The 27,585-nt window shown below is 32.4% G+C and overlaps 2 protein-coding genes across 8 annotated transcripts; one reads left to right on the top strand and one right to left on the bottom strand.

The window, feature by feature from the left end:
- LOC145727308 (pH-sensitive chloride channel 2-like) lies at positions 1-25,708 on the bottom strand. 6 transcript variants are annotated; one of them, XM_081976864.1, is made up of 10 exons: positions 25,326-25,708; positions 9,282-9,439; positions 8,983-9,227; positions 8,776-8,936; positions 8,554-8,717; positions 8,348-8,497; positions 1,159-1,314; positions 935-1,100; positions 687-879; positions 1-633 (listed from the first exon to the last, which is right to left on the bottom strand). In XM_081976864.1, the coding sequence occupies exons 1-10, from the start codon at positions 25,409-25,411 to the stop codon at positions 373-375; spliced, it is 1,740 nt and encodes a 579-aa protein (XP_081832990.1). In that variant the 5' UTR covers positions 25,412-25,708; the 3' UTR covers positions 1-372. The 6 variants fall into 6 exon arrangements, with proteins under 6 accessions (XP_081832990.1, XP_081832985.1, XP_081833025.1 ...); XM_081976859.1 differs by having other exon boundaries at positions 8,554-8,737; positions 8,790-8,936; XM_081976899.1 differs by having other exon boundaries at positions 8,554-8,737; positions 8,790-8,936; positions 9,282-9,435.
- On the top strand, positions 1,378-4,480 carry LOC145727337 (transmembrane protein 272-like). Of its 2 annotated transcripts, none has more exons than XM_081976913.1 (4): positions 1,378-1,538; positions 1,590-1,628; positions 3,985-4,152; positions 4,215-4,480. In XM_081976913.1, exons 1-4 carry the CDS (start codon positions 1,412-1,414, stop codon positions 4,415-4,417), a joined length of 537 nt encoding a protein of 178 aa, XP_081833039.1. In that variant the 5' UTR covers positions 1,378-1,411; the 3' UTR covers positions 4,418-4,480. The 2 variants fall into 2 exon arrangements, with proteins under 2 accessions (XP_081833039.1, XP_081833038.1); XM_081976912.1 differs by having other exon boundaries at positions 3,925-4,152.
- Positions 25,709-27,585: the final 1,877 nt, after the last annotated feature.

The following is a 27,585-nucleotide window of genomic DNA, read 5'->3' as shown; positions in this document are numbered from 1 at the left end:
TTCAAATAAATACCCATTTATTCAACGTCATAAGAATAACAATACTAACATTTCAAGTAATTTTAAACATTTCAAAAATTTGTAAAACTTTTAACATTAAAGCATTTGCTTCGATTTACTGACGTTTACTTTCCATAATACTCTTCTAGTAAAGTGCAAAACGTACGATTCTGCAGCCTCGTACAACACGATTGTACTGCAGCAGGCATTACAGTAAGTTTTTATTTTTTTTTAATAATATAAAATACAGTATAAAAGCTATACAATCACACAGCACAAATATAACTTATTGCCCAGCAGAGTATAAACACTGCAAAACCTTTACAATTCTAAAGTTTTAACTTAATATGCAACATAAAATGCAATTAAATATCACAACGCATACACAAACGACCAGTAAAATAAATTGAAAATTATAAACGCAACTGGAAAAGCTATCCTAGATTTCTTATCTATCCAATTGGCTACTTCATGGGGCGTCATAGTAGTCCATCCCTGATGATTGGTGTTTGAATTTTTATAATTTGAGCTGTCCGGTATTGGAATTGTTGTTACACTATCTTCTAAATCTATCAGCTCGTCGCTGCTTGCTATTCTTATAGTTGGAATAGATTGTATTGATGGTGGAAATGCCTGAACAAATTACACAAATTAGGGTTTGTTATAAGGAAATTCTTAAAACTTACATGAACAGTCAAATAGTTATTTTTACTTATAGTTTTTTCGTTATCAGTCTTTTCTTCTAAACTGGTGCAGGAACGACTTTTGTAGAGGCTGTTGAACGATCCGGTTCTTCTTACATGTTTCCTGGCCAAACTTGGTGTTACTGCTCCAATCAAAATGTGTTTACTGCTTGGTTTCTTCATTTCCACTTGTTTTCTGCAATTGTTTATAAAATCTGTTTTGATTTTTTGCGGGTGAATAAGCTACTAACCTTCTTCTCCAAATAACATTAACAAAAGCAAACTCTGCCATGGCGCAAAATATAAATGTAGAGCAGCCAAGAAACCAAACTTCACTAGCTTTGATATAGCTCACTTTTGGTAAATTTTTTGTCAAACCTCCGTTTAAGGTTATAAATGACAACATTGTAGATGTACCTGCAATAAAGTTTGTGACAGTGACAGTTTTTTTAAAACCAATAATTAAACGTTATACCTAAAACTGCTCGAGGTGCACTAGCATCAGCTTGCAACCAAAAGGTAACCCATGATGTGGCTACCAAAAACATGGAAGGCAGGAAGTAGTCCATAACGTAGTAACCAATTTCTCGACGTAGTTTGAACTTAAAAGTTAAAGCGCTGTAGTTTCCCACTGTAAAAAAACAAAAATAAGTCAGTGGTATATAACGTCGTTGTCATTTACTTTTATCATTAACGGTCATAAACTCGTTAAATGAAATAGTTTGAGTATGAGTAAGAAAAATGATGGCCAACAACCCAGCACTAGTAAACCTGTGGAGAAACCAATTGAAGTTGTTGACCTAGTAAAGCTCGCAGATGATATTGAAGCAGCATGGAAAAACTATTCTTTAGATGGTTTGATCAGTTTTTTCATTTATTCTATGTAATTTACCCAGATATTTGTAGCACCAAGAATGCCCAATCCTATACCAACCTACACTCAAGGTAAGAACAACACACAAATTTAGTTATTACAAAATCAGTACTTTTTTGCCGACCAAAAGATAAAGCAGACCATGAAGAGACTCTCAAGAATGGTTCTTCCATTTAAGAGTATAAGTTTAAATCCTACTGCATAGGCTTAAAGTGCTATCAGTTAATGTATGTGGCTATTAAAATTTATTTTGTTCTTTTCTCATCTACTTCCTCCTTCTTGATGTTCTTCCCTTCTGTTTATTCTTCGTTAACTTGCCTATTGCTCTACATTCAGGTTGTTGCTCCATCTCTTTAGAAGACGCCCTACGCTCCTGCGTCCATCCTTTTTATGTGTTCATTCCACTCTTCTTTTCTGTTTCTTTCACTTCTTTGCCTGTTTGAAATTGCTCTACCAGTAATTCTGCTAAGAACTTTTATTTCGGTTGTTTCTAATAGTCGTTTAGTTTTTGGTCTAGTTTCTGCAGTGTATATTTTGATAGGTCGTTCTTATATAAATTCTAATCCTGGCTTCAAAGTTCTCCTAAAGTAGTTTAAAAGGATTTCAGAAGCTTCCAAAACTCTATATAAACTGCAAAAGCTTTCAAAACAGTGTTTAGACACTTCCAAATGCTCCTGAAGCAGCAGAAAAGCTTCAAAACCCCTTTAAAACAGTCTAAGAGCTTCCAAATGCTCTTTAACTAGACTAAAAGTTTTCAAAACAGTCTAAAAGCTTCCGTATGCTTCTAGAGTAGTTTAAAAGCTTCTAACAAGTTTCAGAACCGTCTAAAAGTTTCCAAATGCGTCTAAAGCAGTCCAGAATCTTCAATATGCTCCTTAAAGTGCCACAAACCTCCTAAATTCTCCTAAAGTAGTTTAAAAGGATTTTCAGAAGCTTCCAAAATACTATAGAAACTGCAAAAGCTTCCAAAACAGTGTTTAGAAGCTTCGAAATGCTCCTGAAGCAGCAAAAGCTTCAAAAACACTTTAAAACAGTCTAAGAGCTTCCAAATGCTCTTTAACTAGACTAGAAGCTTTCAAAAGATTTCAAAACAGTCTAAAAGTTTCCATATGCTTCAAAAGTAGTCTAAAAGCGTCTAACAAGTTCCAGAACTGTCTAAGTATCCAAATGCCTCTAAGCAGTCCAGGACCTCCAATATGCTTGTTAACCTGTCCAATAACCTTCCAAATGCTCTTCAACTAGTCTCGAAGCTTTCAAAATAATCTTAAAATTTCTGTTTGATTCGAGAGCAGTTTAAAACGTTTCAACAATTTCTAGAACCGTCTAAGATTTTCAAATGCCTCTAAAGCAATCAAGAACCTTCAATATGCTCCTTAAACTGTCCAAAAATTCCAAAGGCTTTTGGAATAGTCTAAAAGCTTCCAAATGCTCTTCAACTGTCTGGAAGCTTTCAAAAGATTTAAAAACCTTCAGAAAGCTTCCGTATGATTCTAAAGCAGCTTAAAAGCGTTAAACAGTTTCTAGAACCTTCTAAGTTATCCAAATGCCTCTAAAGCCATCCAGAACCTTCAATAAGCTCTTTAAACAAATATTACTGACCAATTTCAAAGTCAGAATAGTAATTTTCCTAATTAGTGTGATACAATATAATAATAATTTTTCTACAAGTGAAACAACTACTTTAGTTTTATTTAAATTCATCGTCAATCCTATTTTTGCTGATTCTTTCTGAAGTTCTTCCAACATTTGTAATTCCATTATATTCTGGCTAAAGAGCACTATATCGTCCGCCAAACGTAGATAACTCAGATGTTTGCTGTCGATTTTGATGCCTTCCTCATTCCAGTTTAGAGCTTTAAACCCCTCTTCTAGTGCAAGTGTGAACAGCTTTTGGGATTTGGTTTGTTTCTATTTTATCTCTGATTTTAACGGAGGAGCTGCTTCTCTCTCCTGGGGGCCTATTCTTGAAAGCAGGGAATGGAATTCTCAAGAGAAGTGTTGATAGAATGTGACAGAAAAAGTTGACAATGGCGGGTTCCTGTCACATTCTACAGGTCTTTCTCTTGACAATTCCCCTCCCTCATTTCAAGAATATGCACCCTGGTGGAGAATGTTTCTGACATCTTGCTGCTAGGCATTAACGATAAATTAATTTAGTCTGAACTGTGACACTTCTGATCGACTTGCATCTTCGATATGGCATCTCCTTTTTGGGAAGGTATCTGTAGCGAGTAAGTAGGATATTTCCGGGCAGATATTGCTTAACAAGATCTACTAGTCTAGTGTATTTGTTCACATGTTTAAGTTTACGGTTTTATATTTTTAATCTTATCTTTAAGAAATATATTAAAACAATACTATTTTCAGGTCTACGACGTATGTGTATGATAGTATTATTCGTGCTTTCCTTAACTAAGTTAATAATAGGTGCGCATTACGTAAACGAATGCCCTACCAACCCTTGGCTACCTACCTACATGTTGGTAGGAGGAACTTTACAATTGTGCTTCTTATTGGTTTTGGTTTACAGACCTTTACGAAAACCTCTTGCTTTAGGCATTTTAGGTTTAGCAGTACTGATTTGGATGATGATAGGTATTTACAACCTTTAACTGTCATCATTAGGAAAACATTTTTTGTAATTTGTAATTTTGCAGCATCTTTCAACATTCTTGTGGAATGGAAGCCGGATTTTTTTCTGGGAGGTTGGCGATACTGCAATAGAGTTTTCTTTTATTTTTGTTTCTTCGTCTCGCTTGCGGAGTACATTATTTTTGCTGTGTTACTACTTTACATCTGCACCAACTTTGCTTACAGTAGAAAAGATGATAGTGAGAAACCTCAGACTTTAGTAGCGTAGATGTCACAATTTTATATAAGTAAAAAATAAAAGTACAGTTACATAAGTTGTATAATAACAAAATTGTTTCATTTTTTAACGTTTTGGGAGTCACATAAGGATTAATTTGTACTTTGTTGAGTAGCTAATGCTCAGTGGATTTGGAGGCAAGTTACAGTTAAAAGGCCACCGAGGTCTGCAGATTTAGGTCCGTTGGACCGTTTTTTAAAACAACACACAAAAGGTACTTATTATTGTATACAGGAAAACGTAAAACTTTTGTTTAATTTTCCGTAGAAATACCTGTGTAGTTTTAATATGGTTTGGTATGTGTAAGTCTAATAATAAATCTATAAAATAATAGTAATAATTTTTTTTGATTAGTTAAATTTTATCCAATAATACTCATCTAGTTTCCAAAAGTTTTTTTTCAAATTTCATATTATCAGTAAGTTTTGTTAATTATCATTATACTACTTCAACTGAATTAAAAACTTTTTCATCCTGATCAAACCAAAAAAAAAAAAAGGAAAAACGTCTCGCCGGGTTATCATCCTTATTCCTTTCTGCTTCACTTATTAGGAAAATAAACCACACACACACGGACATTTGCGTTAAACTTTTTTGTTTTACAAGTTGGTTTACCTATTACTAATAAAATCATCCTGTCCTCCAAAATTCAGCAAAACATCACGCGAATCTCCACGCGATGCATGACTTCAATGATGCAGGAATTTTTAAATGAATATTGTACTTCTTAACTCAAATAGGATTACACTATAAGTGAATCGTGTTACAAGCTAAATTTTAATTGTTTAACAATTATATTACTCTCCAAGTTAGTTACTGCTAAACTGGATTAAATTAATCTGACTGGATGCTCTGAGAAGTAAACAGTAAAAAAGTAATGCCAGTCATTCTTCTATTTCAGCAACCTGCAAATAACGTTTATTCTCAAAATTATACCGTATTATTAATTTATCAGCGTAGATTATCATAATGTGTGGTTATAATATTACGTAAAATTGTGCACGTGGTAACTTGGGTTATTAATACCGTCATGCACCGTGATGTTGATCTATCAAATATGTACACATTCTCAAGTATAATAATAACTAAAATACTGCTTCTCTAGTTTAAATATACCGGAATATACTGAGTGTATTATAAGAGCAGTAAAAACTTTTTTTGATTTTAAATTGAACCCTGAAGATCATATTAGGAATTCCAATCAAAAGTCCCAGCACTATTACAAACATTATTAAATAATGATCTCTATTTAAGTGTGATTTATTGTATTTTCCCTGAAATGAAAACTGCTAACCAATTTTTTTTTTTGATTAGACGGTTTGTCAAAAAAATTGAGAATACTGTCAATATGACTACAAAAATGACCAGAACAAAACAGCTTCTAGAAATCCCAGATCAATCCGATTTCGATCCTTCCGATGTTTCTGATGTGGAATTATTTGATTCCCGTTTTAAAGACAAATTAAGCGGAATGTCCTTAGGTAATTAACCGACTTATCCATCAATGGCTCATTTTAATAGTTTTTAATTTGGTTGTATTTTAGAAGAGAGAATAAACTACCTTGAAACAGTACGAATACATTTGAAAAACCGAAGAGAAGTTGAAGTTTTCACACAAGGCATTATAATTATTGTTGTGTTTGTTCTACTAGCAATTTTACTGTATTTTGCTTTATAAAAATAGTTTAATATAAACTAAGAATATAATTTCAAATTATAATAAGTTTACTGTTCTGTCTTGTTTTAAGTAAAACTTTGTCCTTCTGAAGTCTGAATTGAATGACTGAAACAAGCTATAGGACAATTTATACAAAAATAGGATAACGCAATAATGCAATAGACAGGTACACGGTTTTGAATGTGACAAACAAAGAAGTAATCGTCACATTCAAAACCTTTACCTGTTTGTAAAACATCAATTATACTCATATTTAAAGTGTTTATGCCGGTTTTTCCGACACTTGCGATTTTAAGTGCAAGTTGAGGTTTGAACGTGACAGATTAAGTGCCAAAGAACACAGTCTAAACGCAACTTAGCTAAGTTGTCTTTAAACTCAAAACCATTGTGGGAAAATGGACATTACTTGATGGGAATGGATTTCATGTAAACTAAATCATTATTTTACATACAAAAATTATTATCTTCCATTTACATTGCTGTTCCATTATATTGTGTGTTAAGGTAAGCTTAATTTAAGTGTAGTTTTGACTGTAATCTTTTTCACTCAAAACAATACTTAAATTCAACTTGGCTTAAAGTATGACAGTGTAACTGACTCTACGAGTTCATAAAAACGAGCTTAAATTAAACTCTCTATAAAAATAAATACAGTGTGTAACAAAAATTACGGAAAACTTGCAATAACTGAAAAACCTCTTTATACTTTATTTTTAATTTATGTTTTCTTATGGAATTATATTTTGTCTAATTGCTGAATTCTCCGGAAAACTCTGAGCACTTTACATATCACAAAAAAGTAATCAAAACTATCCGTATATTAATTAATATTTTATATTAAAGAACCAGTGAAGAAAACTTACCTGACTACTTGTGATTGCCAATTTTGTGTGTCAGCGCAGTCAATAGATTAATTAAGAGAAACTTTGAAAATTTAAATTTTAATCTTATTGGACTGTGGAGAAACAATATGAGCAAAACAAGAATTTTGTAATATTTTTAATTAAAATTCTCATAAAAGTCTATGTTAATTGATTCATTTCAATGACACACTAAATTGACAAAGGTAGTCATTTCAGTTTTCTTCACTGGAAATTTTTAGGTAAAACATTAAGATTTGGATGTTTTTGATTTTTTTTTTCGTGAAAGCATCTTCATGAAAATTTTCGGAAAATTAAACCATCAACTAAAATGTATGTTGTTCATAACAAAAACTCTCTTATAGTTGGATTTTTACCTTTTGAGAATGACGTCATCTTTTTACATCTTTGTTTATCGCATATCAAACATATGAAATAAACAATTTTAGCAAAAAAGGCACGTTGTTAATTTTGTCGTCCTGTCAAATTAAAAACGTTGACATTTACTGTCACTTTGATTTAAACGAATATCAAAGGTATAAAAATGCTGCGCTACAATGAGAAGGCCCAAATGCTAATTCTAAATGTGCTGCTTTTTTTCGAGTACGAAAAGAAACAGTTTCCAGATGTCAACTGAAACTCTCATGATCACTCATTTTTCAAAGCATTTGTAGGTTAAAATTTGTGATCTAATTCCAGACATGCGTGTTTTTTCACCTGCTTGACGTCATTCTCAAAGGGTAAAATTTTGACTATACCTATATGTAATTCCATACTTTTGTTACACGCTGTATGTGAATAAATAGGTAATAATATAATGTAAAAAAGTATTCAGTAAACTACAAATATGTATATCATATTTGCATTTTGAAGTAGTGGGCACAAACCTACTTACAAGCAAGTGGAATATTTTTGTCTAGTGGAACATTTAAATATCAATTATTCATAATCAATAAAATTGAGCTATATTTTTCCTGTATAGCATTATTAGTATTGTTTACTGAAATATTAATATCGGATTAATACATTGTATTAGTAACTTTTCTTAAACGGGCACTCTGTACACCATGCCAGAATAAGGGCAAGTAATATTTATTATTATTTCAAAAATAATTATTCATGTACCAAACTTAAAAAGTTTGACTTTTTTGCGCTGAGAATTTGCATCATTATTGGGGGGAATTTGTGGCAGGCAATTTGTGGCATCAAGCAACTTGAAATTTTGAAATATGAATAGTAACAAATAGTACATTGTTTTATACAAAGTAGAATTGTCACTGTTTTGTATGAAGTGAAGAAAGTGTTTACACCAGATTTGGCCAGCATTTTAATTTGAACTGTAGATTGAAAATTAAAATCCAAACTATAACCCTAATGACTCACCCAATCCTCCAGTAGAAAATGAAGCTGGAAGTTCACTACTTTCAATCCAATAAGAGTCCAGAACAAACTCAGTTAAATGTAGATTTCGGGCTATTTGTACCGGATCTTGTTTGGACCATTTCAGCTTTAAATTGGTATTATCATATGACCCTGTAACCAAATATTAAGTTCTTGTAGATGCAATTTCAAAACAAAAATTAACGTACAGCTAATCCAAGTTATTCCACATATCTGATAATCAAAGGGAAACTTTTTGAGATTCATCCAGCAATAGAATGTCAGGGTCATCCTGTAGGAGTATTTCACTTCACCGTCCGGTTTAATTTGCACAAAAATGTCTTTTCCATCCAAGCCCATCATCGCTGACTCTCTGTGTGTTAAGGCAACAAACTAAAATAGCGGTTTAGTAAACAGCATGCATCTCAAACCTTTCATTCCTCACTGTGAGATGAGGAACCCATATTTTGTTCCTTAGTGGTTCTTCGCCTTGAATGTTGCCCCTTTTAGGTGAGAAAGTGTCGTATTTTAGTCTGCTGTCTTTGTAGCCAAGTTGTACTAGTATGTACGATTTCATTTGCTGAAACATATCCTGATTAAACCTATATCAACTGAAGTAAGTAGCAAATAAAACTTACTTGCGCATCTGAAGATTCAATATGAGTTAAATCGATCTGCATGTCAACTTCCAGCAACTTAGGACTGACAGGTTTAATAAGTCGGTCGTATCGGCAAGAATCGGTCAGTTTTGAAGTAAATTCTTCTTGAGTCAAATGGTCCATTTCTCCCATCAAGTGCAGGGGCAAACAACTTATGTCTACCGGTCTGGTAGGTGTGGTATGCGCTGGTGTCCAAGTGGTTGGCACCATTGTAGACGATATATCTGGAAGGTCTAAAAGTTTAAAAATTATCTTTAAAGAAAAAATCAGATAATTACCAGTTTCTGTAGATAACGAACTGGGCAGCTGGGTGGTGTTTTCAGCCGAGGGTAGTTGAGTGTTAGGCCCAACAGTAACATTTTGCTGGAGAATGTTGTAAACCAGAGGACGTGATATGATAGGCGGCAAAGCTGTCACCGATACTGTTGTTAACTGCCTAGAAAAATACTTGTTTGAGGAAATCTTGATGTTGAAAAGAATTGAAGATTTTTATCCAAGAATCTATACCAATGGGGCTCTGCCATAATTTTGTTTATTTCATATTTAAAAAGAACAACAAAAAAATATATACTCGTTTCTTTTTGTTTTTGAAAATACTCATTTTTTGAATCCGAATAAAATACTATTGGAAAGCTACATAGTTTAAAAAGCCCGCCAGCTATTGACCAATGAACGACCAGAGATTGTTTTGTAAAAAAAAGGACAAAGCAATAGTTAGTCCTGTTGTTACTTTGTGCATTGCATCATATGAATATATTCAGGGTTATTCACGTTATTCGACACAAAAAATAGTGATTTTTTGTCGAATTCAATTTTAAAATTTCGCCATTTCGAAACAAATCAAAAGATTTTAATTGCGGAATTTATTGGCTTTTTGCTGACGTGAAAAACTTTTACCGTAATACACTGTAACTGCTCTATACAGAGGTGGGAAAGAAGCGCGGGCAAAAAAGTGAAATTTTCAATTGACCAACATATTTTGTTTGATTCATGTTTTAACATAAGAAAGTGTTGCTTAGGTCAATATCTCGGGGCGTTTTTGGGCGTTTCCTAATTAACGTCTCGTGTCTCAAGAAATATTGATTTTCCTGAAAAAACGACATTACAGAGCTTAAGCTCAAATTAAGTTATGGCAGCAGCTTTTGATGTGTCATTTTAGTTGGGTGTTGATCCAATATTATCTGATACATAAATTGAAAGTAACCCTATGACCGATAAAGCCATAAATGTCTAGAAACAGTTTTATTTTTTCTGACATAGCAACTTGTTGAAAAGTACGTTCCTTTTTAATCAAGGAAGTCTAGAAATTTACCTTTTAAAACATAAATTTTTTTCTACACATTTATCATGATTTGATGTTTATACAAAAAGATTATTAGGTATTATTATTACTAATAGTAACAATTATTTCGAAGATAACAAGTTGAAATTCGAGAAATAACTGTTTTTACAGGATATTGGATAGGAAATGTAATGAGGATTCCAAAAATGTGTTTAAAACAGTTATTTTCTCCCTCCAAGTGGGTTTTACAGGCGATTTTTTCCTTAACTGTCCTTTCAAACCGTATTTCTCACAGTTTATACTTTGACACCAATTTTCTCCCTGATTTTACCTAATTTTGTAGTGTTTATGTATCTCATTAGATAGGAAATTTAATTAGGATTCCAAAAATGTGCTTAAAACATGATTCAGGCACTCCAAGTGAGTTTTGCAAGCGGTTTTGTCCCTGACTGTCTTTTAAACCGTATTCAAATTTTGGTGCCACAATTTCAGTGATTTGTAAATTTGTTGCACCAAATTAATTTTTACTAAATAACTCAGAAACTCCTTAATTCAACATCGTAAATTTTCAGGACCGTTTCTGCTTCCAGTATACAGGATGTGCATGAAAAGTATGGTGATTGACTGTTTTTGGTCACCCTGCACGCAATTTGTCAGATATACTTTTTTGCTCTACACCACTGGAAAGAGGAGCTCAAGGCGGTTAATTTGAGTGGTTGAACGACCCTAAACTCACAAAAATAACCGAGTTACATGTTGCTTAAATTTCAAACCACAATTTAAATTTTATTTGAAAATTTGTTGCATCAACCCAGTTTTTCCTAAATAACCAGAAAACGGTTAAAAATTTAAAAAATTTGCAAAAGAGCAAAAATGTTCGTAAAGAACTGCTAAACTAATCTCTGAAAGTTTCAAGCAAATTTCAATTAGACCCATAAATTTACTAGTAAAATTGGTAAATTTTCCTGTCACACTTAATTTTAGTTTTCCAATTTTACTTAAAGTAAATTTACATCCATCACTAATTAAGATTATGGGGTATTTGGTTGGTGGTTCCAAATACAAGATACCCAGATCAAAAAACTGTTATTGAATTTGTCAAAATGCTACGTGAATCTAGTTGGTCATAAACTATTATCGAATCTTAAGATTTTTCCTACAAAACAACCTGTACTATTTCTGGTTAGGTCTCTTAAGGACAAGGTCTGGTGCAAGAATGTCAAGGTATCCTAAAACCGCTGAAGCTGAAGAATTGATAATATAATAATAGAATTAGTGAATGAATAGACCATAATCAGTACAAGGAAATTGTTCTTAAGGTCAACGATTTCCAAAACTACAGTGCATAAAATTCTTCCGAAAGAATTTACTCATACACCAATTATTATACCGTCCGAATAAAATTTTGCAAATCATTCTTGGAAAAGCAACAGTTCGGTTTATCAGCAAAGTGTAATTTAGTATTGCCAAAGGTGACAGTTATTTATTTAAAGTTTATTCTTGTTTATAAATTTTTTTTCATATATATTTTTTCCTATGGTTTACACACCTGTCACAATCAACATTTCTCTTGGGAATTTTCTGTAAAGAATATGGGCCCAGATGAAAGGACTAATGTGAATGAGTAAACTCACCATTAACTGATATGCTGGTGCATCCAAGACACACGAGGGAACAGGAAGCAGGAGTGTTTGGATTAAAAACTCGGAGCCAATGGAAAAATAGCCCGGTATTCTTCAGGCGAAAATTCACGCAATAGAAAGATGTGCTCAGTTTAGCATTGACAACGGCTATCATAAGCAGGATATTGCAATTTTGACAAGCAGCCATAACAGCGCTGAGCTGTTGGTACAGGGAAACTCAATAAACTAGTCAAAACTAATAAAGTAATAATAAATATAATAATAATAAACTACCATAAACACTTGCTCGAAGGAGGAACACGAAAGGGTCAAGCTCTGGGAGCAACTTACTGGATTGCCGCACTCTAAGAAACTTCTTGAAGGTTACAACCGGGAAAGGAGTAAAGAATTATTACAAATTACAAATTCTTTACTTACTAAATTCGACAATAATGGAACTAAACATGGAGCACTGTGGAAAGCCCTCTTACAGGGAAGAATAGGAATAATTATGTACAAGGCATCCTGACAGGAATTCAAACATGAGAATACAAACAGGGTGTTGAAAATTGTTACACTCCAAATTTCAACAAAAATTAGTAACTAGTAGTAGTAGTAGTATCACGGTGACTCACCCTGTATGTGATTGTGTTACAATTACACTCTTAACATTTATATCAGAAATAACTATTGTGTTCACGGCAGCTCAAAGCAAATATGAATAATAGCAATTTTAAAAATATTAAAGTTTTATGACGCTGACCTGATACCTACATAAAGTCTCGTAGTAGGCCGACTGATAAATCCTTAATCCGATTAACGAGTCAAGGTTTGCTGAAACCTATTGAGCTGTAAAATAAAATAAATTCACTGTAAATATTGGTTCATTAATAGTGCTTTGTTTAGTAAACAAATTGAGTAGAATCGTACGGTACCGATTGTCAGCTTAGCATTGTTCCTAAAACAAACAGTCACTGCAGAGAGTTGAAACACTGTATTCTAGAACACAATTTATTAAGGTGGTTAAGGTTAACGGTTGAAACACAATACTAAGATTTAACTCATTTACTATTTGAACGATTCGTGTAAATATGTTGAATTGTTTTTTTGGTTTAGTATTTGTGAACCTAGTATTAGGGGACTTTACTAGAGCCGGTTAAACCAAACCAAGTTGGATAACGACTATTTAACACTCGGAACTGAGAAATTCTACTCACATATCATGGAATCGGCTGGAAATGAAGTTTTGGGTATGGACGGTACCTCTCACTTTAAAAAACATAATGACCTAACCGGGAATGAAAAACTACAACATCAAAGAACAACAAAGCAAAAAGCAGATCAGAAATGGCTAAACACGAAGATTGATAGTACAACCTACAAGAGAGAACAGACTAAATTTAAGAACATGATAAAGAAGAACAAATACAACACCTGGGAAAGAAAATGTATTGAAGTGAACAGCTACCTAGAAGGAACAAGTTTATCGGAAGCCTGGAAATTATCATATATCATAATCATAATATATCAGAAACCTAAAATCCAACACCGTAAATAAAGTAAACTTCCAACCAATTCAGATGAGCAAATGGTACCAACATTACTCACAACAAATCAAAGAAGAGAGTGCCATATCTTACAAACTTTCCAAAAGCGTATTCCACAGGGCCCACGAGTGGACGTTAGCGAAGCGTTGATACGAAAAGCAATTGAATCGATGAAAAATAAAAATGATGATGATTGCTCTTACACAAAACGCATGTTGTTAAATTTAATACATTAGTATGTATGCTGTAAAATCTCAAAAGTAAAATAGGTAATATCTACTTTTTAATTTTATGTCCAATAAAAGGGTTTCTTAAATCGAAAAGTGCCAAGAAGGTGTTTCCGAAGATTGAAGCAGAAAAACCAAATTTTTCGATTTTTGTTAACTAGAACTTTGAGTAACACTTGATGTTACATACAACTTCCGAAATTTTCATGGAAATCATAATGGATTTCATTAAATTTGAAATTTACACTGAATTTCTTATTAAAACATGTACTTATCTCTGTATACTATCCTGCTAGTAATTTGGTATTAATAGTCGGAAAAAAACACTTTTATCAAGTTTTATAACCTAAAATTAAAAAGATTAATCAAGTGTTGCACGTTATTTGAATCAGAAAACAAAGCAGTTTCAAAATCTGCCTTGAAAAAAACAGGGTCGCATTTAAAAAAATTAAGTTGATGGCTGGCAAAAACCGAAACGTCGGATTTCAAATGTGACGATGCCGGGTTTTAGTGGAAAACAAATTGTTAATACATTTAAATTATCTCATCAAATAAGCTTACAATAAAATAATGAAGTTTTTCCGAAATTTCTTATTTTTTCGGATACTTCAAGATGTAATCGGATTTTTTTAAATGTTAGAACGGCATAAGATTGAGCTCCAAGTTGAGCAACTTTGCCTTCATTTGTGGCACCCTGTATAATCGAAATTGGGGAAGAGAATTAATAAAATAACGATTAGGTCAATATTTGCAAAAAATGTGTAAGCACCTTGATTTAGCGAAATTTAAACCATCGTCAATGAGAAAAAAATCGGTTCTATTGAACCGCAATGTCGTTACGCTACCAGAAATCACGTTAGTGACATTGGATTGACGAAACACACAATTTCATAATCACTTTTCATTGTTGAGGTGGAAATAATCTCGAGTTTCAATTATTATGTTTATTATAAACATTAAACTAGACTAATACGCGAATTATACATACACATTAACCACTTCTGGCTAATACTATTAGTCAGACGTTTTTCCGAATCACCTGCCAAGTTCAATACTTACTACATACAGGGTATTGCCTAACTTTAGGTCTTCTACAGCTAAAATAAAGGTCACTCTGCTATATGTATAAATTCTTCCTTATGGAAATAAAGTACTGTGAAAGGTTGTTTTCCAAGAACACTTGTAATAGTGTAATATGTACAAGGTGAGTCAACGATAGAGTTTAGTGCAGTTTATTGCAGCAAATCTCATTAGTTTCCAAAAATACAAAAAACGTAAAATACAAAAGGTGTAGAGAATTTAGTTTAGTTTAAAATTACTTTTGGATATACTGGGTGGTTCATTTTTTTAAATGAAACTATTTTCTAATACATTTTTAGATTCTCTATAAAATTTTTAAACTTTTTTGTTAATACTGTCATATTCCTAAACCTAATATTCTATTATTTCAATTTTTTCAGAAAAATATAAGTTTTTACCATGATGGAAAATTCTACAGAGACGACAAAATAGATGTATCCAAATACACGCGTTAGATGCTACAGGGCGTTCAACTTTTTAAAATATATTATGACTAATTCAACTTAAGAGTCCTTGGTTTATTTTAAATGGATCTGTTAAGTTTCCTTGTATCTTCACCCCGACTTTCAGAGTTCTCCATTGTCAGTCTTGTTAGCCTTACTAATTTTCGTGGTATGTCAAAGTCTAGCATGATGCTGTAGAGCTTTTCTCTGTCTATGGTGTCGTATGCTTGTCTGAAGTCCACGTAGAGTCGATACACATCAATGTCATATTCCCAGCATTTCTCCAGAACTTGTTTTACTGCACATAATTGGTCTGTGGTCGATCTTCATGGTCTAAAACCCGCTTGGTATTCACCAATGATGTTTTCGGCTAGTGGTTCTAGTTTGCTTCGGAGTATGGTTGTGAAGAGTTGAAGATTTTATATGTTGTATTTAGTAGGGATATTCCCCTATAATTTTTACACTCTAGCTTATAACAAAATAATAACTGTTCACGAATGTATCACAAAATACGAACATTGTTTTAGTAATTAACGCTGCAAAATAGAATTTGGAGTAAATATTTGGAGAACAGTTATTCTGAATAAAACTTTAACACTCTGTATTTTTCTTCCTGATGACAAAAAACCAATAATGATTATTCATCAACATGCGTGGATAATTCCTAAAGGCATTTATATTTCAGTGCAAAAATGTTAATGCTTTTTAAGTGTAATTCTCGTGTGGTCTGTTATTCATTTATAAACAATAGTAATGATTGTATATTATATGAGTAATTATAAGTAGAACAATTAGTAAAATCCTGTATACAGATTATCTCACATATTTTGGAATATTTATTTTTTCTGATATGTGATATGATATGATTTATTAATTTATAATTATTTTGCGAGCAGTATAAGCTATATAACTGAAAAATCCACACTTGAAAAAACGTGTTGGGAGTTGGCACTCAACGTGGGACCAGTAACAGAACAAATATGTTCACAAGAAATTGTTATCGATACTCCAGCATTAACTTGTTCCACACCTTCTACCGTAACATTCAATCAATGCTTAACAATTCTTAGGAATGTCAATCATATGAAATGCATGTGTATGAATCAAAATCAGGTATGTGAATATAACTAGGGGAATTCCCTACTCTTACAAGTATTAAAGCGTCTATTATAACACTAATTATTTCTTTCTTATGTGATTATCAAGAAATCTAAAGGCTCGGTTAGTTTGGTTTGGGTTTTCTGATTGATATTTCTCCGTAAATACTGGAGAGCAAAAACAACCAGCTTATATACTAAGGATAGGCTTGTTACCTAATAATGAATTTATTTAGAACCTTTTTTGCATTTAGTGTGTTAATTACGCCATAAATCAGAAGCCGCTATTAAGTATTTAGGAAATTAGTTTATGGGTATTGTAAAGATGCATCATGAAGCTTTGACTACATGATTAATGGTTCTGAGGAGTTGAAACTAATTAATAACATGCAGACTGAATTAATAAATATGTTAAAACTAAGAATTTTCCATTACATGTATATGCAACCTGTTTGGGTTAGTCACGAGGAAATTAATTAAAAAAAACATGTAGGTATGATTTCTTTATAAAAAATGCACAACTAAGTCATATTTATAGTGGAAAAATTTCTTGATTTCCCATGGAAATTGTTTGTTGTCTTACATCGTTATCTTTTTACAAAAAACAACTACTGGCGGTCTTTTAATTAGAATGCCATTGTTAATAAACAATGTGAAGTTTAAATTGAGTTTTGTTTTGCTAATCGCTGGTAAGTAAGTCAATATGTCAACTTGATAACAAGGAAGATTTAGGAGTCTCAAAAAATACAAGTAACGAAAAAATATAGATTTTGTTTTGAAGGTAGTAATATTTTATTACACGGTAGTACAAAAAGATAGGTACATTTTTTAACCACCTGAAAAAAAGTAATACAATGTGTATAAATAACCAAGTTAGAACTTTTAAAAGGAAAGTTTAACTTGATCGGTTGCCATGTTATTAATTTTTGGCAAAATACAGAATATTCTTATTTTCTACACAGTTTGGTAACCCAACTTTAAGATGTTTTGAGTTTTTGCACCTGCTTTGAGAAAACGTAAGGGAATAGCTATCTCAGATTTTCCTGTTTTTTTAACTATTCTAACTAATAACTTTCCGGCTGTATGTGACATTTCTGGTTATGGAACTTTTTAGAGAAATAACGGGCAAAATTGATGAATAGGTACATAATTATTAACCCAAAAAACCATCTTGCAGATTCAATATTAACTTCCAGTAAATTTGTTTTTCTTTTTATGGATAAGTCTATAGTCGTTAGAATCATCTCTCACATTTAGTAAATCACGACAAAATCGTAATTGTTTTATCTCTAAAGATAAAATACGCTCAAAACTAATACATACTTTACTGGTACGATGTAGATGCCACCGTATTTTGGGCTATTTTAACAAAAAAAGGTACGGAAACGAAAAATAGTTGAATAAAGCTAGTTTTTGAAAAAAGAATCGTAAAAAGAGTTTTGAAAGTGGTCTCTGCGAGTCCAATATGCAAAACTCTTCTATTCCTATTCAGAAATGTAAAATTTCCCGTAAATTAAACTTATAACAAATTTTTCCAGAACATTTTCAGTAAGTTTTTTGGGAAAATCTGAAAATTCCAAAAATAATTCGTTTTTTACATTTTTGTACTATTAACTTGAAGGAATGCAGTTGAGGTTAATTTTGAAAATAAATATTTTTACTTGAAACTTCTTGACAATTCTATGTAGTTTTTAATTTTTTAAAGTAAACGGTGCTTTCGAGGAGGGTGGTAAAAGTAGGCCTAGAGTTTGACGTAGATTCCAAAAATCGAATAAAAAATTATAAGTCTGGTTTGTTGCTCAAATTTGGGACACCCTTTATACTGATGGATTATCTAGGAATAAAGTATATGCAAATATCTACAAGATTCATATTTGGTATTTTTTTTATAAAATGAAAATTAAACAAGTTACAAGGATGTTAAAAATTCATTGAATCACCCTGTAAACTACTCCTTTGTATTGTGAATAACTCGGTTATTTTGACAAATTTTAGGGAGGTTCAATATAGCAATTTGTAGCCCTTGAAATTCTCTTTTGACAGTTTTTACTGTGACAGCCCATAACTCTGTTATTTTGACAGTTACCGGGTGGTTCGATATACCAATTTGTAGCCTTTAAAATTGTCTTTTGATCACCCTGTATACCATATATAGTAGAAATGTCACGCTACCGAAAAATTAAAGCTTTTATACCGGGAATGTGTTGTCCAGAAGGGATAAATTTATAAGTCCTAATATTTTTTTCAAAATTCATATTATTTTGAAGAGTGTTGAGGTGAGGTATGCAACATTTTTCAGAAAGTCTGAAAATTCAAAAATAATTCGTTTTTTAATTATAATAATAAATGTACAACAATCCAATATCAATTCAAATAAAGTTTAATGTACTTTTAATCATTTACCCCCGTTTGCACAGTCGTTTTGTAAGCCGAGCTTAATTTAAGTGTGGGTCAGACTGTGTCAGTACAGGTGAAAAAAGTCACACTCTAAACCACACTTAACTTAAGCTATGCTTAAAGTACGACGGTGCAAATGGCGGTTAGATGTCTTAAATTATCTCATTAGAATGCATGATAAGTTTGATACTAACAATGACAAGTTTGACAGTTGTTTTCCCTATCAAGGAAAATTTTCATTTAAGCATCAAGTAATTTTCTGGTAAATTTCCGAAAATAACTAAAACTAAACTTTTGGCAACTTTTGGCTACGTTTGTATTTGTGTTGTGTAATGTTTATGTATTCTCTGTTATTGGACAGTATACTTGCGGCACAATTTTTTCTTTCTCGCACTAGTGCAGAAAAGCGAAACTTTTCATGCACGCGAGTAGAAAAACTGTGGTTTATTTCTGACTCATCAGTGTTTTATGTCTATATCATTTCAATAATAGATATAATAAATGCGGTTTCTCGTGACAATATATAAAACTTTGCTTTATGGGCAAGCATTAGTTTAAAGTCGTTTACACTTTGCTAAATTACCGTTATTATTATTGTTCCGTGAACGATGATGTAAATAATTTTTATTTTACGTTTACTTTTAACAATGCACATGCATTCTAATCGTATCCATGGTAAATTTCAAAAACACAGCTAAAATCGTTTGTGTTTTTACGATTTGTCCTTTGCCTCTGGCATGAATTGGTTGCTTGCAAGCTGACATGATACAAAAACCGCAATTTTTTTTATTTTTAAATGTGTCGATGACTGTTGTCGTCATTCATCCATGTCTTATTAGAGACAGTGGGTTTTTGCAGTCTTTTTTATCAACCAGACATTCATTGACTTTAATTTGAATAATCTTCGTACATATCAGTACAGTACAAAGTGTTCCTGAATACAGAGTACACTAAGTTCTAAACAAAATATTTTTTTTTATTCATTTCACAATCAAGTAGAAGATTTTCTCTGTAAAAATGTACTTACAGGGTGTTTCAATTTCATGGGTTACCAAAGATGCAAATTCCTGTTTTGTTGGCCCATCTTCTTGTCAAAGTAACCGACCTTAGATGCAGATAAAAATTTCAAAATTATACATGGGAATCCCATGACAAGAAGAGAGAACTATATTGCAAATAACGCTCTAGACAAAAATGGACAACAACTTTGTGACATCACAACATTTAAGATTTATCGAAAGTTTTATAGAACCAAAGAAAATTGTTCAGTTTGAGAACTTTATTTCTAAAGAGTCAGCACGGTCAGGTTAAATACAAGATGAGTCTTTATTTATTTTATAGAAAAAATTAAAAGAGCACTTAGTAAATAAGACTGAACAAGTTTTACAAAATAAAGATAATAATGATGAGCAGTGCAGAATCTTAACACGATTCACATTATAGGTGATCTTATTTTAGAACCAGATTGGCTAGATGATTTAAATATAATGAACAACACGACTGAGACTATCAAAATTATTGAATCATTGGCAGATGACAAAACAGACTTGAATAAACCACTAGCAACAGAGATTACAGATATTTTAAACCACCTTGAAATAAACGAAGAGCAACTGAAAGTTTCGGGCAACTATGTAACAGATAAGTTAATCGAAGAAAAAGTGGAAGAACTAAAGAATGCTGAGATAATCGATAAAACAGGAGAGAAGTTAATAGAATTAGCTAACGAAATGGAATCTACGTTAGAATTAAAAACACCATATCTTCCACAAAAAAATCATGTTAGTTTAGAAACACATATAGAAGAACTAACTGTTGACAAAATTATGGTAATTTAACGGTAGTAGAAACATAAAAGCTATTTGGGATTGAAAATGACACAATTAAGTAAAAAACTGAATGTAGACAAGAAGAAGGCCCAAAACAAAAAACTACATTTGATTACCAAACAGAAGGATGAGGTAAGTTTTGAGTCACCAAAAGAAACAGCAAAACTGACAGAAATAGTTACAATAAATGAGAAAAGTCCTATGTAATTAAGAACTGCCACTTGCGGAAAGTAAACTGCCGTTTTTCGTACCATCACCTTTTAAATCTATTTTATTTTGGTCTGATAAATCAGATCAGAAAAAAAGGTAAAGAAGGTGGTCTTTAAAGTGCCTGTTCACAACAGTGGAAAGCCTACTACAACAAAAAGCAAGACGAGAAGGACAGAAAATAAAAATAAACAGAATAGAAAGAGAGCTTGACAAGAAAATTTAAATGAGAAACTTGCGAAAAGACCAAGAATGGAGAAAACAAAGGCAACAATTGCCAAAGAAACCTTTTCATCAAGAATTGCTTCAAACGAAAATTTGTCAATAGATTCGTTTGTAATAGTAAATTATTTTTAAGAAAAACTTCCAGGTTTAATTCAAGAAATTAATAATAAGGACGCCCTAATAAACTACTATGGCTCCTAATGGAAATAACTAGAAATGGCCTGACAAAAAAGTTGTCTTATGGTACAAATTAGAAGATATATGTGAAAAAATTGAAAAGCCTCTGCTATTTAGTAATAATAAACGAGGCATATTTGTCGTTCCAGAAATAAAAAAATATATGAGAATTGATTTTTCCACACAATTTTCACGACAAATTGAGACTCTCCATAAGGTGTCCGAATGTGGTACAATTACATTACAACGTGTTTTGTCATAATTAACAGGTTATTACTATTATTTAAATTCGCTACACTTTTTACCACCAGTATTATGAATTAAAAATTTGAGAAACTTTGTAATTGTAATTCGAAAATTTTGAATCTTTAACTCTTTATTTCTATTTCATGACTGCCTAGTACGGTACTGTAGATACCAATCAATAGGAGTTAGGTCTATTCTATACAATCGACAATTTTTTTTTTAATTGTGCTAATTTTTCCACTATAACATATTTTAATTATTTTAATAACTACTACTTATACGCTCATTATTCTATTAACTCATGTGAATTTGACGTTATTTTGTTCTTTAGAATTTTTTAAGCAAAATAAAAGTACAAAATATTTAATATTTTATAACTTAAAAAATACACACACTGATCATAAGACATTCAGATTTTTTATTTCATACTTTATAATTGGTTAAACGTTGTTATTTGTTCTAATAACCACGTAAAATGAAAACTATTTGACAGCACTGCTTTTAATGCTAAGAAATCCGAATAATTATTGCATCAGATTAAGATCATTGTGAGAATGTAACAATTCACATTGCGTGTAAGATAAATTGTTCTTACGTTGATTAATAGTAATTTTAAAAGTTTATATTAATATTATAGCAGCTGATTTTACATGAAAAAAATCATTATTCCAAGCAAACCAATCCTGCAAACGACGCGTAAAAAAAATTAAATAAAAACTTGTCAGAAAAAATTGTGAAAGGTAGAAGGAATAAATAAATATTGGTATACAGTATAAAGGGTGGGGCGATAACTATGACCACATTTTAGGGCGCATAGGCCCTCTTTAACCGCATTTATAATAAAGGAGAAATTCCTAAACAAATGGCTATCATCCACTCCTATACCTACCCAAGAAACCGAAGAGAATACCCAGATTACTAAACCATAGCACTTATGAGCCACACCTTAAAGTTGTTCTTGAAGATCATTCACAAGAGAATTTACAGAAGACATCAGCAACACACAATTTGAATTCCGCGAAGAACTTGGAACACGAAAGCCTTTGACAAGTTGAAACATGACACCCTACATCCTACACCTTCTCCTCAGCGGAAACATTCTCCGACGATGTTAGAATAATTAATAATCTATACTGGGCCCAAAAATATAATGCAATGATAGAGAACCAACCAACAGAAGAAATGGAGATTCGTCGTGGTGTGAGACAAGGCTTCATTTTATCACTGCTTCTAACCTCTATATCAAAGCTATTTTTAGAGCAACCCTAGAAGATGAGTTTGTGAGAATAGTTATAAAAAAAGAAGTAATTAATAATATGAGGTATGCTGATGACACCGTCTTGTTAACGAGCAGTTTTGAAGACACACAACACCTTTTAGAAAAATTAAAAATTATATCACCGATGTAATGAGTATCTAATAAAAATTAACTTAAAGAAAACCAAGTTAATGGAAGAAAGGCAAACACCACGATAGAGAATGTTTCAACATATAAATATCTAGGAACTTGGATAGCAGAGTCGGGTGATCAAACAAGAGAAATAAAAACAGATCAACATTTGTAAAAATGAAGAAGTTATTCACGATTCGGTATATTAACATGGAACTTGAGGATGCTGCGCTGTTAGGTTTTTTCGTGCTGTTGTACGATGTTGAAGCATGAACCCTCAAGAAGACAAGAATAATCACATTGACAAGCTAAAAGCATTCGAAATCTGGTTCTACCGTAGAATGTGGTGTAGAATTACTAATGCGTGATGTGCTGAATCGAATGCAGAAAAAGTGCGAATTCATTAACACCATAAAGAAAAGAAAGCATCAATACCTGAGTCATATAATGAGAGGACAGAAATACACTCTTATCCAAATGATAGTCCAAGGAAAAATTAATGAAAAGCAGGACATTGACAGACGACGTGTGTCCTGGCTAAAGAATCTAAGGGATTGGTTCAATTGTAGCAAAGTGTAACTGTTCAGAGCTACAGTCAACCAAGTCCAGATTGCTGTGATGAGAGGAAGAGGAAACCTCTGATAGGAGATACACTATAAGAAAAAAAATATAGGCACTTTATAGACAACAACGTCACATTCAAACTATTCTAGTACATTGTCACGTCATGCCATTTCCCTTTGAATTTTGCTTTTTCAATATTCTTGAAATTGTTTGAGATGCGTCACTCGCCTTTTTCTTAACGATTGAACAGCCTTACTTGGATAGAAGAGTTTGAAATCATGTTCTTTAATGAGAAGAAGAATTTTGCTATAACTAAGAGCACCTAGATCCTGTAAGTCAAAAAGTACATTTAAAATTTGTTTTGAATTTAAATTTGAATTTCTCAATTATAAATAATGAAAAAACGGTGACAATACAGAAAAAATGTAGGTACCTTATAAATTAATAACAAAGTGGACAGATCTATTTTTAAAGCAGACTTTTACTTTCACTTATCTTAGGGTATGTAAAGTGTTCCAAAATTAGTAGTTAAACCTTAGGATCAGGGTAAAGTCATGCTTTTGGCTCATGGTATCTTTAGATTTTTGGATAAAAAAGTTTAAACAACTGAGTTACTTTTTTAAATTATTGCCCATTTGGTGGATGGTCTCAGTAAAAATAGAAAAAGTAGGCTCTTGTACCACTATTTAAAAATGTGTAGCATCGTAGGCAGGTTTACAAAATGTAAATTAATTTAATTTTTTAACTGTATGCGTTACAAATTTTATAAAAATTGCTTCAACGGGGTTTATAACAAAAAACGATTTTTTAAATTGAACTTTGGAGGGCTGTATCTTCTTTAGGAAGCGATTTTTTATGGACTATCGAATGGTGAATTAGTAACACTTAAAACTGGACCAGCCTGCAACATTTAATGGCTTGAAAGCATGGATTGAAACGAAGTTGGTAAATACTATAACCATACATTCATTATTTATAGTTTTTTAGGCCAAAAAGAATAAAAGCAGTTCTCTGTGGTCGAAATGCTATACTAAAATGAAAGCCCTGCTATAAACTAATTACCTACATTTTTAAAGCCTATAAGTGTGGAGTACAACACTAAAAAAGCCATGGTTCTGTCAAAAGGCAGTACCATCACTAGTAAAGAAAATATTTTACTTTACCAGGAAAATTTGACCGGTAAATTACCAGTAAATTACTAGTAAATTGCAAATACTACATTTCTGTCAGTTCAAACTTTGACACCGCTTTTCTCCCTGACTGTACCAAATTTTTTAGTGTTTTTTCTGGATATTGGATAGGAAATGTAATGAGGATTCCAAAAATGTGCTTAAAACAGTAATTTTCTCACTAAAAGTAGGTTTTACAGGCGATTTTGTTCCTGACTGTCCTTTCAAACACTGTGTTTCTTTTCTCGCTGGCTGTACCACATTTTTTAATGTTGTTTCAGGTTATTGGATAGGAAATTTAATGATGATGCTAAAAATGTGCTTGAAAAAGTCATTTTTTCACTCCAAGTGGGTTTTACAGGTGATTTTGTTCTTAACTGTCCTTTCTAACAGTTTCTACTTTGACACCAATTTTCTCCCTGATTTTACCTAATTTTGTACAATAATGATGTGAACATATTAACATCATATTTGTAGTAATCATAGGAATTGTGCTGCTAAAGGAAAAATAATAATGTAATAAAATAATTTCACAAAAACATGTTATCTAATTGTTAGTGTTGTTCTTAAAATAATGACATACAGGGTGGTTCAAATTGATTGTAGGATAATTCAAGAGTGGAAAGTACATGTCATATGTCATATAAACTGTAGTCAAAAAGTGCCCCCTGGCGGATTTAGAGCACCTTAAAGATGAGCCACTAAAAACATTTATTTATTTTTAATTCCTAGACGAAAAAAGTTACTCAAATTAAATTTTAAATTATGTTTATATTTTTCAGAATATATTGAACACTCTGCTTAAGTACTACACACTTACCCATAGACTGATGGTGAAATTCTACAAAAAACACCAAAAATAACCAGCTGAAAAATAGTTATCCTTAACACGGACACTGAGACCATGATAAAACGGACCACGGACAAACGGCGCGCAGAAACACACGGCACTAAAACCTTAAACTATTGCGAATAAACTATCCGAATCGAAGATTTGCAAAAAATCACCGTTAAATCGACTATTAAAGGTCTGAAAGCCGCGGATAATAATTACAGATTTAATAAAATTCAACCTTTTTACCAACGATTTTGCATAGTCGTTGATAGCGCGCCTACTATTAAGATCATCCGGCCAGGAACCAGACCTCTTATTGCGATATAGGTAATGTCGTCAGAAACGCGGTTGTTTAAACAGTGTATGCCGTGATTGTTTTTGGCAAATAATGGTTGCGAGCGATTTACGGTTGCCACTTTACGATTCGTAAACTCCAGTTTAGGGGGAGAGAGCTTCCAAGACACCGCTAATCTCAATTTCGGTGTTAAAGATTAAAAAATTAATTTAAATTGCAGCTTACCTGGTAACAGATTATGACAATGAGATATTTCCTAAAAAAAGTGCGGAATCAGATTCGTTAAAACAGTATTTCGGTGGATATTCAAATCTAAATAAAATACAGAGTGGTTCTTAAAGAAGGACCAATGCTTTTAAATTGTAATCGACTTCAAAAAATAACGTTAAAAATACATACAGGGTGTCCGTTTTTCCCACCTTAAAGATCTCCGTTATTTGAAAGTATACAAAAAAGTTACTTTTTTTGTTGTAGTACTTTCGTACTTTCAGGTATAACCAAAGAAAACCGAACAAATTGACATTTATTTTTTGGTATTTTTTTGATAAGATACCTAAAATTATTACAATTGCCACTTTTCTTCAATATCATAAATTTGATATCCGACGTTTCGGTTTTTAATTAAACCCTCATCAATTCATCATATTTAACCCTCATCAATTTTCATTTTTCTTATGGATTTTTTTCATTTTTAAATAAATTTAAAAAAATTTAATATGGGAACTATAAGAAAAATCAAAGTTGATGATGATACTTATTTCAAAACGTCTAAAGTCAAAAGTGACTTTTTCACATTTTTGTTATCACAAGTCATGTTGACTGAAATTTTATGTTAAGTAAAAAAGTAATTTCAAAATTCCAGAAGCCTCTGAAATGTCACTTGAAAGTACCAGAAGTCACTTAAAAACCACAGAAGCTGCTGAAATGTCCCTGGAATGTGCCAGAGCCACTTGAAAGTGACAGAAAGCCTCTGACACGCCACTTAAACGTGCCAAAAGCCACTGCAAAATGGCAGAAGCCTTTAAAATCGTTACTTGAGTAGTGCCAGAAGTTACTGCAAAGTGTAAGAGAAGCTTTTGAAACGTTACGTACCACAATATACTTGACAGTAGCAGAGAAGCTTCTAAAATGTCCAAAACCACTTAAATGTGCCAGAATCCTTGGAAACGTAACTTAAAAGTGTCAGAAGCTATTGCAAAGTGAAAGCAACTTCTAAAATGTCACTTAAAAGTACCATAAACCACTTGAAAGTGACACTTGGAAGTGCCAAAAGCCACTTATTGAAAGTACCAGAAGCCTCTGAAACGTTACTTAAAAGTGCCAGAATCCACTGCAAAGTGGCGAAAAAGTCTCTAAAACGTTACTTGAAAGTAACACAAGCACAAGCCACTTAACAAGTGACAGAAGCCTCTTAAACGTCACTTGGAAGTGTCAAAAGTAACTTAAAAGTACCAGAAGCCTCTGAAATGTCCCTTGAAAATGAGGCTAGAAGCTATTTGAAAATGGCAGAAGTCACTGCAAAGTGGCAGAGAAGTTGAAAGTACCACAAGCTACATAAAAGTTGAAAGTAACAAAGGTTTCTTAAACGTCACTTAAAAGTACCAGAAGCCACTGAAAAGTGGCAGAGAAGCCTTTAAAACGTCACTTGAAGGTACCACAAGCCACTTGAAAGTGACAGAAGCCTCTTAAACGTCACTTGATAGTGTCAGAAGTCACTGCAAAATGGCAGAGCAGAGAAGCCTCTGAAATGGCCCCTGAAAGTGCCAGAAGACAAAGCAGAGAAGCCTCTAAAACGTCTTGAAAATCCAAAAACCACTTAAGAATGCCAGAAGTCTTTGGAACGTAACTTGAAAGTGTCAGAAGCCTCTAAAATGGCACTTGAAAGTATCTTAAGGCCGTAAAACCAAAAAAATAGTACCACAGTACCACAAGCTACTTGAAAGTGACAGA

The sequence above is a fragment of the Ips typographus genome, linkage group LG1 (genome assembly GCF_016097725.1).
Source record: "Ips typographus isolate SLU linkage group LG1, UJ_Ityp_2.0, whole genome shotgun sequence".
Classification (NCBI taxonomy): Eukaryota; Metazoa; Arthropoda; class Insecta; order Coleoptera; family Curculionidae; genus Ips; species Ips typographus.
The sequence above is the reverse complement of the archived record's forward strand: the minus strand, read 5'-3'. Positions and strand labels throughout refer to the sequence as shown.

Bases quoted from the DNA above. Each gene is read 5' to 3' on its own strand.
- LOC145727337 (XM_081976912.1), top strand. From the start codon at position 1,412: ATGAGTAAGAAAAATGATGGCCAACAACCCAGCACTAGTAAACCTGTG. The intron at 1,629-3,924 runs GTAAGAACAACA...TACTATTTTCAG, and splicing joins TATACCAACCTACACTCAAG to GTCTACGACGTATGTGTATG. The intron at 4,153-4,214 runs GTATTTACAACC...GTAATTTTGCAG, and splicing joins ACTGATTTGGATGATGATAG to CATCTTTCAACATTCTTGTG.
- LOC145727308 (XM_081976859.1), bottom strand. From the start codon at position 25,411: ATGGTCTCAGTGTCCGTGTTAAGGATAACTATTTTTCAGCTGGTTATT. The intron at 8,738-8,789 runs GTGAGGAATGAA...CCGCTATTTTAG, and splicing joins TATGGGTTCCTCATCTCACA to TTTGTTGCCTTAACACACAG. The intron at 634-686 runs GTAAGTTTTAAG...TAATTTGTTCAG, and splicing joins ATAACTATTTGACTGTTCAT to GCATTTCCACCATCAATACA.